Source organism: Symphalangus syndactylus, chromosome 21 (genome assembly GCF_028878055.3).
Source record: "Symphalangus syndactylus isolate Jambi chromosome 21, NHGRI_mSymSyn1-v2.1_pri, whole genome shotgun sequence".
Lineage (NCBI taxonomy): Eukaryota > Metazoa > Chordata > Mammalia > Primates > Hylobatidae > Symphalangus > Symphalangus syndactylus.
Genome location: NC_072443.2, coordinates 43,674,028 through 43,692,121, shown reverse-complemented (window position 1 = coordinate 43,692,121; position 18,094 = coordinate 43,674,028). Strand labels below are relative to the sequence as shown.

The 18,094-nt window shown below is 49.9% G+C and overlaps 1 protein-coding gene across 2 annotated transcripts in view; it reads right to left on the bottom strand.

The window, feature by feature from the left end:
- Window positions 1–1,011: 1,011 nt before the first annotated feature.
- Window positions 1,012–18,094, bottom strand: part of NR1I2 (nuclear receptor subfamily 1 group I member 2) — a 37,257-nt gene continuing 20,174 nt past the window's right edge. The window contains exons 3-10 of one of the 2 annotated variants that reach the window (XM_063630656.1): window positions 12,067–12,285; window positions 9,312–9,445; window positions 7,773–7,960; window positions 6,540–6,814; window positions 4,370–4,512; window positions 4,052–4,168; window positions 3,656–3,761; window positions 1,012–2,419 (exon numbers count right to left, since the gene is read on the bottom strand). In XM_063630656.1, the coding sequence (XP_063486726.1) occupies window positions 2,275–2,419; window positions 3,656–3,761; window positions 4,052–4,168; window positions 4,370–4,512; window positions 6,540–6,814; window positions 7,773–7,960; window positions 9,312–9,445; window positions 12,067–12,285 (1,327 nt within the window). In that variant the 3' untranslated portion in view covers window positions 1,012–2,274. Of the gene's footprint in view, window positions 2,420–3,655; window positions 3,762–4,051; window positions 4,169–4,369; window positions 4,513–6,539; window positions 6,815–7,772; window positions 7,961–9,311; window positions 9,446–12,066; window positions 12,286–18,094 lie in introns of those variants that run through there. The other variant, XM_055260275.2, reaches the window with a different exon arrangement.

Genomic DNA, 18,094 nt, shown 5'->3' with positions numbered 1-18,094 from the left:
CACCTTACCCTGTCCTACAGCTTACAACAGTTTCAGGCTCTTGAACAAATAGCACTAGAATCATTTCAGTAAGGAAAGGGAGATGCATATGATTTATGAATACGCTGGAGTGAAATCTATCTTTCCAAATTATAAATTTGTATTTCTAATTATAAATGGATTCATAATTAAAATTCCTGGGAGCAAAAGCTGTATTCATTGAGTTTGGAAAGAGAAGCTCTTTTTTTCCCTCAGTATCTTTTCTAAAAATAAGTGCTCCCTATATCTCCTTAATGCAGAAAAGTCTGGTAAAGTCAGAGGGATGACAGAATATGTTCACTTGCTTTGATTTATATTACTGATGGTTTACCATGTTCTCAAAGTTTGGCCTGCTTCTTGTAAAATGTCAAAAGCTAAGTAATTATCTGTTCTTTAAAATTCAGTTACAGTGAAGTTTCATTTGAATGAAATATTAGACATTTAAAATGAACTCAATTCCTACTTTTTTTTTTTTTTTGAGACAGAGTCTCGCTCTGTCGCCCAGGCTGGAGTGCAGTGGCACAATCTCAGCTCACTGCAACCTCTGCCTCCCTGGTTCAAGCGATTCTCCTGCCACGGCCTCCCGAGTAGCTGGGACTACACGTGCCCACCACCACGCCCGGCTAATTTTTTGTATTTTTAGTAGAGACAGAGTTTCACTGTGTTAGCCAGGATGGTCTCGATCTTCTGACCTCGTGATCCGCCAGCCTTGGCCTCCCAAAGTGCTGGGATTACAGGCGTGAGCCACCGCACCCAGCCTACATTTTTAATCATGGTGTGCACATATGTTAAACTTTTATACAGAACAATCATTTTATAAGTAAGCCAAGTTAAATAATTCATTTTTATATTCTTACGCCAGAGTCTTCAGATTTATAAAGGACAATAATAAAATAAGTAGTAAAAATATGTATGCTTGTGTGTATCTCTATTTCCACACCCCCACATTATTTTCCCCAGAAAAAGGCCAAAAAAGTTTACCCCTCTAGCTAAAAGTTCATTATTTAATTCCTCTTGCCTTGATTTGACATTAAATCCAGGGCTACATTTCCCAAAACTAGTTCTTAGGTGTGGAATGCCTTATATAAAGTGCAATTTGTGAAAATGCAAAAAAATTTTTACTCACAAGTGGCTATAAACAAGGCAGGCACTTTCATACCCTTAAGCTTTGAGAATAGGTGTGTACACAGAAATATAAGGTGCATGTAAATGGTCCTTCTCCGGTGTGTTTAACTGATTGTCAGCGTAGCCTTGTCACAGAGCATACCCAGCATTCCAGCACCAGGAACAAACCCAGGCCCCATCAGATGGCGAACAGACCTACCTACACCAAATCACACACACACACTCACAGCTGCAGTTTGTGCCCTTGCTCCCACAGACTCATGTCCTCGGGAACCTTCACTTGGATACCGGGTGCCCGCCATCACAGCTCAGCATCCACACAGGGAAATTCCTCGTGCTGCTTTTGTCACTTATCATTTCTCCTTTTGATCCAAATTGTGTTTCTGTTTGTTTTTTTAACTATAAACTCTGTGAGCTCAGGATCTATATCTGAGTCAATGCTGTATACCCCACAGCAAGGCTACCTATTATCGGTGCTTAATAATGTGTTCAAATGGATGCAGAGACACAGAATCATGTGGCCAGAATGAGGTCATGCCAAGCTTCTGACATTTGGTTCAGGCCTCCTGGCTTCTCATCTCTCTAGAGGACTCCCACAGATACTCATGCGCCTGCCGATGAGTACAGGCCTGGAGCCCACAAAGCAGCTCAGAAGAGGAGGGGAATGAGTGGGAAGTGGGAGACAGGACTATTAGAGGTAGCAATGAAAAGACTCAGGAAGCGAACGAACGTGGGTATGTGGGCATAGACCCCAGATGGCCCAGCCTTGGTTGCTTGGTTCCTTCCACACCTTGACACTTCAGTGGGTTCTGAGGGATATCTCTCCAGACCACAAGGCCTTGTAAAAGGAAAGGGCAACCTTGCCTCTCTGATGGTCCTGACCTACAGGTCAGTGCACTATCCACATAAGAGTCCGTGGCTTCACTCCCTACAGACTGAACTGGGGGTGGGGGGCACCCATGTCCTTCCTGAGGAATGCTAGCCAGCTGTCATAGCAGGTGTTCCCTAGGGAGACAGGCCAGCAGGGCATTGTTGGCTCTCAGCAGTATTCATCTGTCTTGGCCCGGGGGTGGCGGCTCAGAGGGCTTTGAGTCTGGCTGCCCCTCGGAGGCATCACCCAAGGGCAGCCGCTCAGCTACCTGTGATGCCAAACAACTCCTGCATGAGGGGCGTAGCAAAGGGGTGTATGTCCTGGATGCGCAGCAGCCGCTGGGTGTGCTGGGCGTTGATGCTGCGGAGCTCGGTGAGCATAGCCATGATCTTCAGGAACAGGAACCTGCGTGCCATCCAGAGAAAAGGTTGTGGGTGCAGCCTGCCCTTTCCCTGACCCACAAGCCTCAGGGCTGCTCTGAGGCCGCACAAGCATAATCTCTGGACATTTCAGGTCAGCCAAGAGCCAAGGCTTGGCTGAATTCCGTAAGCTTCTCTTTTACCCCGTGGATGAGAAAGGCAGAAGAGCCTGCCCAATACTCTCCCCACTCCCATCCCATCCATGGGAGTTGTGTCTTTTTTTTTTTCTTTAAAGAGACAGGATCTCACTCTGTCACCCAGGCTAGAGCATGATGGCACGATCATGGACTCACTGCAGTGTCAAACTCCTGGACTCAAGAGACCTCCAGCCTCAGCCTCCTGGGTAGCTAGGACTAGAGCACATGCCACCATGCCTGGCTAATTTTTTAAATTTTTTCTAGAGTTGGGGTCTGGCTATGTTGCCCAGGCTGGTTTTGAACTCCTGGCCCCAAGGGATCCTCCTGTCTTGACCTCCCAAAGTACTGGGGTTATAGGTGTGAGCCACGACACCCAGCTGCGGGAGTTGCATCTTTGTACACAGAGACCTCCGTGGGAAAATCTAGATATTGCAGCTACCAGTTTGGGGGTGTGGGGCTGTCACTGCCTTCGTTAATGTCCAGGGGCCAGGACTGAGCAGAGTCGTTGTGGAGGTTAGGGGCTGCAGGCTGGAATCCCTTCCTGGAACTAGCTTTGGATCTAGTGTCTGAGATGTACCATATGCCTCAGTATCCCCATGCTGGAAAAGAAAGCTGGCACTTCCAGCCTCCTGCCTCCATACAAGGAAGGGTTGAGCAAATAAAGATATGGCCACTCCCAGCATCCCAGGACACCAAGCCAAAAAGAAAGCTGTGCAGGCCAAATAAGGATTTCAGTTTATAGGTTCACACTATAATACTCAGTGTTGGCCTTAACCCTTCATGGCCTTGGGCTCAGTAAAATCCAAGTTTGTCTCTGGGCCTGTGGGCATCAGTCTGGGCAGTAGGTCACAGGAGCTACTGAGGACCAGTGAAGGTATAGAAGCCCCTTTCTGGGCCACGTCCCCCTGTTTGCTTGTGTTTTTCCTGGGAAGTGGTTAGGTAGTGCTCAAAAGTGTGAGCTTTGGACCTGGTCTCACTGGGTCTACCTCCAGATGCCACCCTCTGGCCATGAAGCCTTGGGCAATTTCCCTGAACCTCAGCTCCCTCACACCACCCTCACGGGTCCTCAACCCTGCTGTGCTCACCTATGAGCAGGCTGGGGCCGATTGCATTCAATGTAGGACTTCAGAGTAATGGCGAATTGCTCCTGCAGCTGGTCCACCACGCGGTGCTGCACCACACCTGGGCGGTCTGGAGGGGAGGGGAGGGAGGTGTGGTGCAAGATCATGGGGCAAAGACAAGCTCAGTCCAGCCCAGAGTCAAGGCATTGCTCGCCAACCACCTTCCAGAGCTGGAGTCACCCAGGCAGGGAAGTGAGGGAAGACCAGGGCTGGGCATCACTCACTGACCCCAGGAGAAACCAGCGAGAGCCCCCATCCTGGCTGCGCAGTGAATGAGGAGCAAGGCCATGGACTGGAACCTTCCCTGAGGAGGGCAGATAAGGCTGGAGGGATGTCAGGCAGCCTAGGCGAGACCCTCACCTGGGGAGAAGAGGGAGATGGCCTGCATCAGCACATACTCCTCCTCATGCAGCTGCAGCTTCTTCAACATGTAGTGGAATTTCAGCATGGGCTCCAGTAGAAGTTGCTGGAAGCCACCTGTGGATGGTAACAGGATGGAGGGGCAGCTTCTCAGCAAGCTGACCAAGATCCAGTCATCCCTCACCAATATCTTGTTTTCCACCACTCCATCTTCCTGCCCTGCCATCCCAGAACCTGCATATCCTGGCGTAGCTCCCTTCCTCCCATAACTGCAGTGTTTCCCTCCTTCTGCCAGGGCAGGCAGGCTCTCTCAGGCACCTGCAGTGTCTTCCAAGCAGTAGGACAGCCGGCCACACTCCCAGGTTCCAGTCTCCGCATTGAATACTGTGTTGAATCTCAGCTGACACAGCTCAAAAGTGGCCCCCTTCAGCAGGGAGATCTGGTCCTCGATGGGCAAGTCCCTGGCAGCAAGGATGGGGAGGGGAGGACAGCTCCCTGGGAGGTGGCCCACAGGCCGGCGCCAGCAGCCATCCCATAATCCAGAAGTTGGGGCGAGAGGAAGAGAGAGGATGGCTCCTTTCCCTGAGGATGACTGTGGCTGCTGTCTGTCTGCCTCTCATCTCTCCCCTCACAACCTAGCAGACAGTTCTGCCCTGCAGCATCCTCTCCTCCCCTGCTACCTCCGGGAACTCCACCCACTGAACTTGGCATCCAGGTCCCTTACAGCTTGGCCCCATCTCCTTCAACTCCCATACAACTCCTGATATACAGCCGTTCTTTGGCTTCTGGTCCCTGGCCTCATCCTTTCTGCCTCAGTTTACCCCTTGGAATGACTGCCCCTTTAGTATATCCTGCTAGCCCCTCAGGCCAAGCTATGTCTTTGCCCCTCTCAGAAGTCTTTCCAGAGTGCAGTCTCCCCTTTCCAGAGTGCAAGTGCCACCCTTTTGGCCTGAGCTCCAGCAGTGAGGATGTTTGCTTCCTGCTCTCGGTGTTGGGTTTAATGTGCCCACACGTATTTCTACTGTTTCCCTGCAGCCCAGATGCCTGCAGCTCTACTCCTAGCACCGGAGCACAGGCCTAGCCATGGAGGCAGCTTATCAAGCCTCTGAGATTATGGTTACATGGATACCCTTCCAGTCCTGCAGCGACCACTCCCTCCCAACCTGGGAGGGGCCCCCACCTCCCCACTAAGGAGGCATTGCTTACAAGGAGGAAGCTTCACAGCCTGAGAGGGAGGCTGCTTACTCTGGGTTTTGAGGAAACACTACCTCTGGCCTTGGCCTCCTTGGGAATTCAGGCCCTGCGCTACTGGCGCCCATCCTTCTTTTAGACCCGTAACACTGAGCTACAGATGCCATGTAATTGATCTTACTCTTCTGTGCCTCCCCATTGCCCAGCTTAGGACCTGGCATCGAGCTGGCTTTGGTACTTCCAAATCTACCCTCCACCACTGATTAGCTGTGACCTTGTACAAGTTTCTTATCCTTGGGGAACTTCAGTTTCTATCTGAGAATGAAGATGGCAGTGACACCTCGGGTCACTGTGCTCGACATTGGTGGCCATGAGAAATAGCAAGTGAGGAGCCCTGATGTTAAATTGTCAGTCACTGGATTTCACCAAAGATCTTCCAATGTCCACATTTATAAGTAGGCTTCTCTCCCTGACCCTTTAAGCTAATTTGCCACCATCTGAACCCCATTCCAAACCTGCTGTCAGCATCACCCCATTAAATAAGTCATGCATGACTCCTACAGGGCCAGAGAAGAACCTCTGGGCTCCTAGACTATAACCTACCCTCAACCTGCTGAAGAAACCAGGAGCTTCTGGCAGGTGTGTTTCAGCCCCACTTGACCAGGCTTGGCAAGGCAAGGTGGCCTAACCAAGGACAGATACACCTGGCACCGTCCCTAACCCTAAGACTGCAGACATATTCTGGGGCTGTGGTTCCTGCCACCCCAGTAAGTTCCCATGTCTCCCACTAACCCCAGTTGCCCCCATGGTTGTTGCCTCCACATCTAGCTCTGGGGAGACCTGACCCTTGGGCTCTGAGGACCACCCACCCTCCCCATGGCCTTCGCAGCCTTATCTTGTCTATTCCTCTCATTCTTTGCTCTGGAACTGTCAACATGTGATTCCTGCCCCTTTAAGGGAGAGTGGGAAAGACTATCTGAATGCCCACTCTGTGCTGGGTGCTCTTCAGATGTGTTCTTATTTCACAGAACAGCCCTGCAGGGGAGGCATTGCTACCTTCCATTGAGGAGGTGAAGAGGCAGAGACGCGGGCAGGCCCACAGCCACAAAGCTAACCAGCCATACAGCGAGGGCTCTACTCCGCAGCAGCACTGGCTGCCCTGGGGAGCAGGGCACAGGAAAAGGAGGGTCTTCTGACACCAATATCCCCCAAATTCAGGATCTACCCCAGGCCCTTTGAACCTCCTGGCCACTTCCAGTTCCTTTCCACACCCAACCACCCGGTCTCCATGTCCTACCTGAAGTAGGAGATGACTTTGGCAAAGTTGATGATGCCTTTGAACATGTAGGTTGACATGTCAGCCATGTGGGGCAGCAGGGAGAAGATCTCTTTCCCACCATTGTCGGCTGGGGGTTTGTAGTTCCAGACACTGCCATCCTCCCCCCGCAGCTGCAGAGAGACCTTCACAGAGCACAGATCTTTCCTGACCTGGCTCCACTTGGCAGCTTCTTCCCTCGATGGGGCCTGCAGAGATTCTGGCAACTCACAGCCACTGCTAAGCACCCCTGGCAGCTAGGACACATGCCAGGAGGCGGAGAGAGGAGAGACAGCATGTGCTTTCATAGACAGGTCCCAACTCAGGCCCCAGCCAAACAGGCACAGCCACAGTTGCAGCCCGAGAGGATGCATAAATGCAGGCATTCACACCCACACGCACGTGTGTGTCCACACACACACACACACACAGCATTTGTTTCTTCTCTCTGGTGTTCTCTATGAGATGAAGGTGATTTGGGGATCTATGAATTAATGGTCACACACATCCCTGCTTGGTTAAAATGGAGGGTAAGGCGGACTCCAACCATGGTGTGTCATTCCAAGCATTCCAGATGTTGGGCTCAGGAGACTCAGAAGGTTTAGGGTGCTATGGATGGGAAGAGCAGATCTGAGGTCACTGGGCTAATCCAGTTCTTTGGGCTTGGAAGGGCCACTTGAGATATCTATCAGTGCAAAGGGGAAGGAGGGCGCTTAGAGCACAGACATGGTTAATGTGCTGGGATCAAGAAACACCAGTTTACGAAAGTCACACCCCCGACACGTCCTGACCCTGTCCTCATAAAGCCCCGAATGCCAGCAACACTGGGGAACTGCCTAGCTTTCCCTCCACTTATTGCTCAGACCCAGTTCCTACCTGCTTTAAAGGAGAGAGCAGCGATTTTCAAACCTGAGCCTGCAACAGAATCACCGGGGGCTCCTGCCCCTCCCTGGAGCTTCTGATTCAGGAGGTCTGAGGTGACCTGAAAATCTGCATGCTGATGCTGCTGACCCAGGGACCACACTTTGAGAACCTTTGGGAATGAGACTAAAGCTTTGAGGAGCTAGCACAGATGCAGGACCAGCTCTCCAAATCTACCCTCCACCACTGATTAGCTGTGACCTTGTACAAGTTTCTTATCCTCGGGGAACCTCCGTTTCTATGTGACAATGAAGATGGCAGTGACACCTTGGGCCACTGTGCAGTTCCTCCTACCCGGAAATTCTTGAAATGGGAGAAGGTAGTGTCAAAGGTTTTCATCTGAGCATCCATCAGCTCCCTGATCATCATCCGCTGCTCCTCTGTCAGCCCCTGCACTCCCAGTGACTGAGTCCCGATCCGTTCTCTTTTCTTCTTCTTGATCAAGGCCCGCCTCTCCTCCACCGCCTTCTCCGACATGATCACTGCGGGGACAGCGACGCTGGCTCAGGCACACGTGCCCCTGGTCAGCCTCCAGCCCCCCGGGGAGCCACTGCGTAACCCTCTCAAGGCAACATAAGGCGTTAGGCAAAACGGAAAGTAATGGTGGCAGGCAATTCTCCCCTGTCTGGACTCAGGAGGCCTGTAGGCTCCTCTGGAGAAACACCTGGGTGAGGATAGAGGTGAGGTGCGGCTGGTGTGTCACCCTCTGCATTGGAGTTTGTGAGGACACTGTGGGGCGCTGGCAAGAGCACGGGCTTCAGAATCCAAAGGCTCTGGGTTTGCGTGAAAGCTTTGCCACTTACTACCTGTGACCCCAAGCAACCTCCTTAGCCTCTCCTGCCTTCAGTTTTCTCCTTTGTGATCCGGAGAAACCGTGTTTACCTTGCATCGCTGTTAAATGAGACCTTGCATGTAGGGTGCCTAATATAGTTCCTGGTACATAAGAGATGTTCAGTAAATGGCATCTACAATTATCATTTTCTGGTGAATTATATACCGAGACTCTTCAGAGGTGTCTGGGTCTCCAAGACCCTAGAGAGCTGGGCTACAGCTTAGCAAGAAATAGCAACTCCAGACACTTCCTATATAGCCCAGAGCCTTAGGGTCTTCTGTGGATTTCTGGAGCCCACTCGTGTGTGTAGAGCAAAGCTATGAGGTCCTTGGTGGGGAGAGATCAAGAATGCCTGCCAGCAGCCTAGAGAACTTGTCCTTGAAAGAAGCAGCTTTGGGTCCCTTTGTGTTCCATGGAGACAAATATGCACTAGAAACATCTAGCCTTTCCCGCATGAGCCTTAATCTCATCGTGACCTAGGAGCACAAATATATCAAAGTTAAATAGGTAGAATGAGAACACCTCATGTCACCTGTTTGCAAACAGTTCCCCTATAAAGATCCAGGTCTGGGGTAGCTGGCGGGGCTAGCAGCTAGAAGGCCTGGGGTCCTATCACCCATGTGGCTCCTGCTTCCCTCCGCCAGATTCACACTCCTACCGGCAAATGTGGTTTCAAACCATTACAACAATTATGAAGGGGACAAAAAGAATGATGGAGGAGCAACTGAGGGGAGACAGAGGGCACGCCCTGTCCAGGGCTGCCCAGCACACATCCCAGGGCAGAGATTACCGACTCCCTCCATCTCCCAGAGGGCCGGCTGCAAGCGCTCCCCCAGGTGGCTGCCTGTTGCACACGGACACCAGCTCACATGTGCACGTGTGTTCACGCGCACACTTGGCGCGCCTCTCCACACAAGCATGCACACACCCACGGCACGTCCCTACTCAGAGCCCTGCACCCTGGCCCCGGCCCCGGCCCGCCCGCGAGGCCCACTGCTCACTCTCCTTCTTCATGCCGCTCTCCAGGCACTTGCGCAGGCGGCAGGCCTGGCACTGTCGCCGGGTCTTCCGGGTGATCTCGCAGGCGCCCTTCCGGAAGGGGCACCTCAGCCGGGCGTTGCGTTTCATGGCCCTCCTGTGAGAGAACGGGGAGCAGAAGGGAGGTTGCATGGGTGCCCGGGCCCTCGGCCTAGGGCTCCGGGCCACACCACCTCCCTCAACAGCCCCTACCGACTCGGGGAGGAGGACACTAGCCTTTGCGTCCCAGCTGGGTCAGGTTTTATGGGAAGGGTGTAGGTGGGCATGCCTAGAGGTCCAGGACTCAGCTAAAGGGGGCAGAGCCGGGGAGGAGACCTTTTCTGGCCATTCCGGCAGGAAATGGGACACGTGCTTTTCGCTGGCGAGGGCAGCCTCAGAACCACTTTCTGGGACACTTCCGCTTCAGGCCCATCCTCAGCGCCTTCCCTTCTTCCTGAAACACCTGTCCCCTCCTCTTTCACACCCTTGTTACCAGAAAGTTTCCATGGAGATGGGCCTTTCCCTCGATTTCCCCTCCTTAAAGGAGAGAGCCGAGGAAACCTGACCCCAGGAGGGTAAGAAACCAGAGAAGCACCCCGCCACCCCGCCCCCCACGTCCCCAGCTCCCCTTCCAGACTGGGCGGCCAGGGAGGAAGGGGTGAACTATGGGGAAGTTTTTCTACCCTACGGGGCAGCGGCTTCCCCATGGCAGAGTGGATTCCCCTCGGTGACCTAGGGGGCAAAGAGGTCGAGCGCCTGGAAAAGAAGAGTGTGCAGGCGGGACCCACGGGCCCCGCACACCCCTCTCTGCGGTGCACAGAGAGGCAATGGGGCAGATGCCTTTTGGAGACCCTGGTAGAAGATCTCCTCCTCCCAGCCCAGAAGTCCTGCCTGTCCCACAAAAGACACAGTCAGTGCAGCCCTACCTTTACTCTCCCCATCTCCACAGCTGGCTGGAAAGAAACAATTTCTCCCTTGGCTCTGGCCTCTGATTCTGGTCCAGAGTAGAAACTGAGGGAAGGCTGGCCCAGGAGCATGGAACAGCCAGGTAGGGCTGCAGAGATTCCCCAGGGCAGGCCTGGGAAGCTGAGCCAAGCGCGCAGTGACCCGGCAGGTTTGAGCTTGGAGGCCTCGGGCCTCGGACCAGTGACCAGCCCAGGGACATGTTCTTCACAGATGCCATCCCTGCGTTTTGCCTTCCCAACTGGCCTGGGTAAGAACGCTCTGATGCTACATGGAAGTTCACTGAGAATGGGTAAAAGATGAAACCGAGGCTCACATTAATTAAAGGTATGCTATGTATCAGATGCTAGGCTAGGTATTTTGCAGTTTTGTAAATTTAGTTCTCAAACCCTGTGAAACTCATAATCTCATCTGCCTAGCACAGATGAGGGAGACTGAGGCTTGGAGACGATGGATCCCCAGCTGTCCTCCGGGTACATGACAAGCTGAAATTTGAATCCAGGTCTGCCTGATACTGGATTTAGCTTTTGCCCACTACAACATGTTGCCTCTTTCTGAGAGTCCCAGGAATAGTACCCAAACGAGGAAGGGAGAGCAGAAGATTCCTGCATGCTGAGGCAGGATGCATGGACACTGCTTGGGCAGCCTCTTCTGTGCCAGCAGCATCTGGAGCTGGTGCAGACATCCACCCTCTTCCATGCAGTCAAGTGGCGTGTGCCCAGCTCAGGGACATATCTGCTGCCCTTTGCTAGTGACTAGTTCAGGCATAGTCTGGGCCCAGCTCTAGCCAATTTGAGGGGACTCCTGGGAAAGATTTCCTTACTCTCAAAGATGGGCATTTGTGCGCCTCTGCTGAACATAATGATTCCTGCCTGGGGCCCCAGCACTGTGTCCCCACAAGGGGAACCAGACTGCAATCAGAGCTCTCAGGTGGGATGGCTGAAGAGAAAAATGGAAAGAACTGAGCTGCTGAACTCACCAACCTGGAGACCTTCAGACTTCCTGTTAGGAGAGGTAACGCATTTTCCTTATTGCCAAACCAATTTGCGACAAATGTCCTGTGACTTCTAGCTGAACCCAGTCTGACACTGCTGATGTGTCTCACCCCTGTTATAACTCAAGCAACATGAATGTTCATTTCTCCCCGGAACCTGCCCTTTTCCATTTGAATGCCCAGCCACCACGAAGAACTCTGCAAAGGGCCGTCAGGCTGGCTGTCTTGGGAATGCATGAGGGTCCCACATGTGGCTCCTGAGATGGGAGCTGCTCCTTGCATACCCTGTGCCCTCCGGAGGGTGAACCTGGAGCACTTCCTCACACATGGCTTTCTCCCCTCCCTACCCCTCCCCTCCCTTCGGTCTGCTTCTCTTCCCATGGTCTGAGCATTTATTTTATGCCATTCTTTATGTAACAACCACCCCAGAAGGCGGATGTGAACACTTGGATTTGGGGTTTTCAAATGCCTTATCTTTCACTGAGCCATTTTCCATTTTATTCAAGAGCACATGGAGAAAGCAAGGGATATCTTAATGGAAGGAGACCTTTCCTGGGTAGGACAGGAAGACTGAAGATGGAGGATTCCTCTGGGATATAAATGGCTCCCTTGAGACTAATTACAAGGTCTTTGGGTGGGCCACCAGCCCACAATCTGAACCTGGGGGACAGGTCAAGCTGAGGCCCTGAGACATTACCCAGTGGGTTAGTGGCAGACCCCAGTTAGGTGTGACCCAGTGTGTCAGTGGTGGCACGTGGGTGAAGGCTGATGGGTAACTCTACCTGAAAAAGCCCTTGCATCCTTCACATGTCATGACATTGAAGTGATAGCCAGTGGCCTTGTCCCCACATACACGGCAGATTTGGGGACCCCCAACTTCCTTATCTGCGTTGACACTGGGCTTTCCAGGAGCAGATTCTGTGTCCTCACAGTATACAAAGTCAGCATGGTTCCAGCTTTCTTTAGGTCTCACCTCCAGGTTTGCTTCTGGGCCTCTTGGACTAGAAATGAGAAAACCACAGAGAATGAAAAGACTGGACAGGGATGTGCAGAGGCCTCAGAGGAAACGCTCTGTCCCTTCTATGCATCACTCACATTTGGGCCTGTGAACTCAGGAGCTGACCTCTCATGGGGAAAAAAAGCGGGGAATGGGGGTTGGAATTGTTATAAAGAGAGCTGTAATCATGATGTTTTGTACACACAAATAGAGCCCTGGAGTAGAACATGTGAACAAGAGCATGGGAAAGATAAGGGTAAGAGGGAGGAAGAAATGAGAAGAAAAGAGAGCAGACTGTCTGGGTCGGATCATGGAGGCCACAGCTGAGTGGACTGAGGTTAGGAGGCCACAACCTGGCCAGAGGTCTGAACCGGGAGCAGCTCATGGACAGATTACTTGTTCAAGATGATTTCTGGGATTGGGGACATTAAGGGAGGATAGTCCTTCAGGTAGGGTGTGGCCCAAGCTCCCACAGGGAGCTAGAAAGGCTGGGCAGAAAAAAATTTTCAACTAAGTAGCCAGGCAGATGGGGAAAAAGTGGAGGCATGGTGGGCAAGATCACAACGTGGGAAGAAAAATGGCCTGTGGTCCCAGCAGAGCTGGGGTCTAAGTGGATATTGAAGAACTTGTGCCTATTAATAGAGCTGTGGCTAAGCATGGTGGCTGATGCCTGTAATCCCAGGGCTCTGGGAGGCTGAGGCAAGAGGATCGCTTGAGCCTGGGAGTTTGAGACTAGCCTGGGCAGCAAAGTGAGATCTCGTTTTTATAAAAAATAAAAAAAACAGCCAAGATCGATGGCGTGAACCTATAGTCCCAGCTACTTGGGAAGCCGAGGTGGAAGGATCTCTTGAGCCTGAGGGTTTGAGGCTGCAGTGAGCTAGAATCATATCAGGGCACTCTAGCCTGGGTGACAAAGTGAGACCTCATCTATAAAAGAAAGAAAAAAAAGAAAAAGAATTGAGCTGTACTCAAGGATGTCCTCCCCAGGCAACTTCCACCTTGAGAGCATAACTTGAATTCTACTTGGAACAGACACTGAGGATGTTCAGTAGAAATGGGGGATTGTCCTGTTACTACCATCCCCAAAAGTCTCTTTAGGCACTGACTGAAAAGGGCAGCCACGACCACAGATGATGATGCTTTTTCTAAAGCCAAAATCGAAACTTTAGTAAAATTCTAACACATAAATTTCTGTTTCCAACATCATGACAGATGACATCTGACAGTTTCACCTGTAAGAGTAAATGAGAAATTAATCTGTCTCTGACCCTGGCCCTCAATTACACTGTGAATAAAATACATTGACAGGAAACCTGAACTGAACAGGCATAGGGAAAAATCCCTGATTTTTCAAATCATAATCCTGACTTTATGTAGGCTTGCAGACAAAATGTATACTTTAGGTGTTCATAAAAACCTCAAGCCAAAAAGTTGATTTAAGATTTAAAGTGCATTTGGGTTGGTAATTCTCCCAGATACCCACAAAAGCAGACAGAAATCCTCCTTTTTTTTCTTTTCTTTTTTTTTTTTTTTTTTTTTTTTGAGACCTAGTCTTGCTCTGTCACCCAGGCTGGAGTGCAGTGGCTCCATCTAAGCTCACTGCAACCTCTGCCTCCCGGGTTCAAGCGATTCTCCTGCCTCAGCCTCCTGAGTAGCTGGGACTACAGGCGCCCACCACCATGCCCGGCTGATTTTTGTATTTTCAGTAGAGGTGGGGTTTCACCATGTTGGTCAGGCTATTCTCAAACTCCTGACCTCAAGTGATCTGCCCGCCTAAGCCTCCCAAAGTGCTGGGATTACAGGTGTGAGCCACCGTGCCTGGCCAGAAATCCTCCTTTTTGGGGGAACTCACTTTCCACTTTCTACCTAGGCACAAATAATCACATATAATTTCAAAGAAATATGAGCAAATACTCAGAAGTCATGAATGAAAAGACTGGCACAGCATGATGAGCAAGAGTCAGCAAAAAAACAAAACAAAACAAAACAAAAAACTTCTAGAATTAGACATGAGAAGATGCCCTGAATTATCAAACACTGAAATGTTTAAATAAACAGTACAAGAGGTTGAAGACATAAATAAATAATAAACGACCATAACATTGACCAAGCAGATTTGAAAAATGAATAAAAATTTACTGTAAAAATCGGAATAAACAATGACTTCATAAACCAATAATAACAATATCTTGGGAGTTAGGAAAAGCAAAATACAGCTAAAATATGGATGGACACAGTAACTAAGGTTCTGTATTGTTGAAGGGAAAAAAAGATGGTAAATCTTAGATTTTGATTAGTAAAGTGTGCTTGTTGAAATCTCTAGGGTTATCACTAAAAGTCCAAACATAGAATGCATGAATTGGAAGCTAATAGAAAGGAAAAAATGGAAAGAAAAAAGTTCAAAAGAAGGCAATTAGAGAGTTAAGAAACTGAAAGGGTGAGACAAATAGAAAACACAGATATGTGGTAGAAATACCAAATACGGGGCTGGGTGTGGTGGCTCATGCCTGTAATCCCAGCACTTTGGGAGGCCAAGGCAGGCAGATCACCTGAGGTTAGGAGTTTGAGACCAGCCTGGCCAACATGGTAAAACCCCATCTCTACTAAAGATACAAAAGGTTAGCCGGACGTGGTGGCAGGCACCTGTAATCCCAGCTACTCGGGAGGCTGAGCCAGGAGAATCGCTCAAACCCAGGAGGCAGAGGTTGCAGTGAGCCGAGATCGCGCCACTGCACTCTAGCCTGGACAATAAGAACAAAAGAAAACTTCGTCTCAAAAAAAAAAAAAAAAGATACCAACTATGTTGGTAGTTAAATGTAAATATATTAAATGTAAATATATATATGTATATATATATATATATATATATTTTTTTTTTTTGAGACAGAGTCTCGCTCTGTCTCCCAGGCTACAGTTCAGTGGCATGATCTTGGCTCACTGCAAGCTCCGCCTCCTGGGTTGATGCCGTTCTCCTGCCTTAGCCTCCCGAGTAGCTGGGACTACAGGTGCCCGCCACCACACCCAGCTAATTTTTTTGTAGTTTTTTTAGTAGAGACAGGGTTTCACCATGTTGGCCAGGATGGTCTCAATCTTCTGATCTCATGATCTGCCTACCTCGGCCTCCCAAAGTGCTGGGATTACAGGCGTGAGCCACTGCACCTGGCCATTAAATGTAAATATATTAAAAGACACTGTAGGACTGGATGTGGTGGCTCATGCCTGTAATCCCAGCACTTTGGGAGGCTGAGATGGGTCAATCACTTGAGGCCAGGAATTCAGGACTAGCCTGGCCAACGTGGAGAAACCCCATCTGTACCAAAAATACAAAAATTAGCTGGGTGTGGTGGCACGTGCCTATAATCCCAGCTACTTGGGAGGCTGAGGCATGAGAATCGCTTGAACCTGGGAGGCAGAGGTTGCAGTGAGACAAGATTGCGCTACTGCACTCTAGCCTGGGCAATACAGCGAGACTCTGTCTCAAAAAAAAAAAAAAAAAAGCACACTGAGAAAGACGGTTTCAGGAGATAGCTGCAGCAATCTTAGGTTCAGGATTAGTATTTTGGGACAGATTTTGTATTAGAGAATAAGGGATGGAACAGATACCAAAATGGAAACTAATGATTATTCAGGTCCTTTGTAAAATGTCACTCATTGTCTTAGTGCATTCAGGTTGTCATAACAAAATATCAGAAACTGAGTGGCTTATAAACAACAGAAATTTATCTCTCATGGTTCTGGAGGCTGAGAAGTCCAAGATTAAGGCATTGGTAGATTCAATGTCTGGTGAGAGCCTGCTTCCTATCATCTATGGCACTTTCTCCCTTTGTCCTCATATAGTGAAAGGGGCTAGCCAGCTAGCTCTTTGGGTCTCTGGGACCTCTCTCTCTCTCGCTCTCTTTTGAGACAGAAAAAAAAAAAGAAAGAAAAGGAAAAACTCTGCCACCCAGGCTGGAGTACAGTGGCGTGATCTCAGCTCATTGCAGCCTCTACCTCCTGGACTCAAGAAATCCTCCAACTCAGCCTCTTGGGACTACAGGTGCATGCCACCATACCCAGCTACTTTTTTTTTTTTTTTTCATTTTTAGTAGAGACAGGGTTTCCCCATATTGCCCAGGCTTGTCTGCAACTTCTGGGCTCAAGTGATCACCCGCCTCAGCCTCCCAAAGTGCTGGGATTACAAGCATGAGCCACCACACCTGGCCTCTGGGGTCTCATTCATGAGGACACTAACTCAATCATGAGGGTTCCACTCATGACCCAATCAACCCCCAAAGTCCCCACCTTCTAAAGCCATCACATTGGGGATGAGGATTTTAACATACGAATTTGGGGGAAACATAAACATTCAGAACATGGCACTCATTTATTCCTCATAACAATCATCACGGCATTTATCATATTGCTCAACAGACATGTGTTGAGCATCTACTACACACCAGATATATTCTGTTGTATATTCCAAACAACTTAGAAGTTACTCTTATGACAAAAACCCAGGGACTTTACAAAACCCTCTAACTGTTCACAGACACAAAGAGTGTTCCAAAATCAAAGAGCATCACAGGCAGGCAGAGAAAATTTTATTAGCAGGATAGTATTTCAGAGTGTACATTAAAGGAGAACAACTTCCTTTAAATATTCAGCATCATTCAGGAGCCATGAGGGATAGCAGCACCTGGGGCAATGGAGACAGTTGGCAAAGATTCTGCACATCAATTATGAACTTTGGACAATTGAAGATGGTGAGATAGTGCTTTCTCAGCAATAAATATAAATGCTCTTCCCCATAATGGAAGTGACAAGTACAACATGACTACATGAATCACAGGAGAAGCCCACAGGTGACACGGACCAAGAAGATAAAAGAAATGTCACCAAAGGACCAGAGAAAGGACATTTACTTAAATCATGTCTAATTTACACTTTCCCCAATTTCTTAATGAGGAGATAGTAGAATTAATGCCAGAATCTCATTCCACGGTATTTGTATAACTTTCATTTTGTTTTGCCCAAGTGTTAAGCAAGCCGACTCTGGCACATTCTGTAGTTCCTTCTGTCATATGCTTATGAAGCCCCAGCTAGAGAACCCATGACAGCTGTTATCCAAGGTGGCCCCCAGGAGCCATGGCCCGAAAGATTCACATCCTTGTGCAGCCCCCTCCCATAATGAGTCTAGGACAGTCTGTGACTTGCTTAGTTAATAGAATGTGGGGAAGAGACAATTCTAGGCCTATGCTGTAAGAAGCCCGGTAGCTTCTGCTTTTGTCTTTGGAGAACCCTAAGCCACCGTGTAACAAAGTCTGGCTACCCTGCTCAGTGACCATCCAAAGAGACCATGCGGAGAGGCCATGTGAAGAGGGAGAGGCCTGAGATCGCACCGATGAGACAGGCCCCGCCACCCCAGCCTCCTGGCCACCCTCACCAAACAGCAGATGTGTGGGTGAGCCCTCTTGGACTCCCCAGCCCAGTTATGCCTCCAGGTGACTGCAGCCTCGGCCAAGGTCCTGTGGTGCAGAAGAACTCCCCAGCTGAGCCCAGCCAACACAGAAAATCATGTCAGAAAATGAAACAGTGGTGGGTTTAATCCAGTAAGTTTAGGGGAGATTTGTGACATGGCAAGAAATAATGGAAGCAGAACCCCTGTAGTTGGGTTAGAAATAGATTTGAACTGAGGTGATGGGGTGCCAGCCCAGCAGCTGCAGTCCTGCTCTCATGCCACTCTTCCATCACTGTTCCTTTACAGAATGTCGCCCTCTGGGCAGGAAAATGACAGTGACTGGGTGTCTGGTGTGTGCCAGCTACATCTCTCTTTC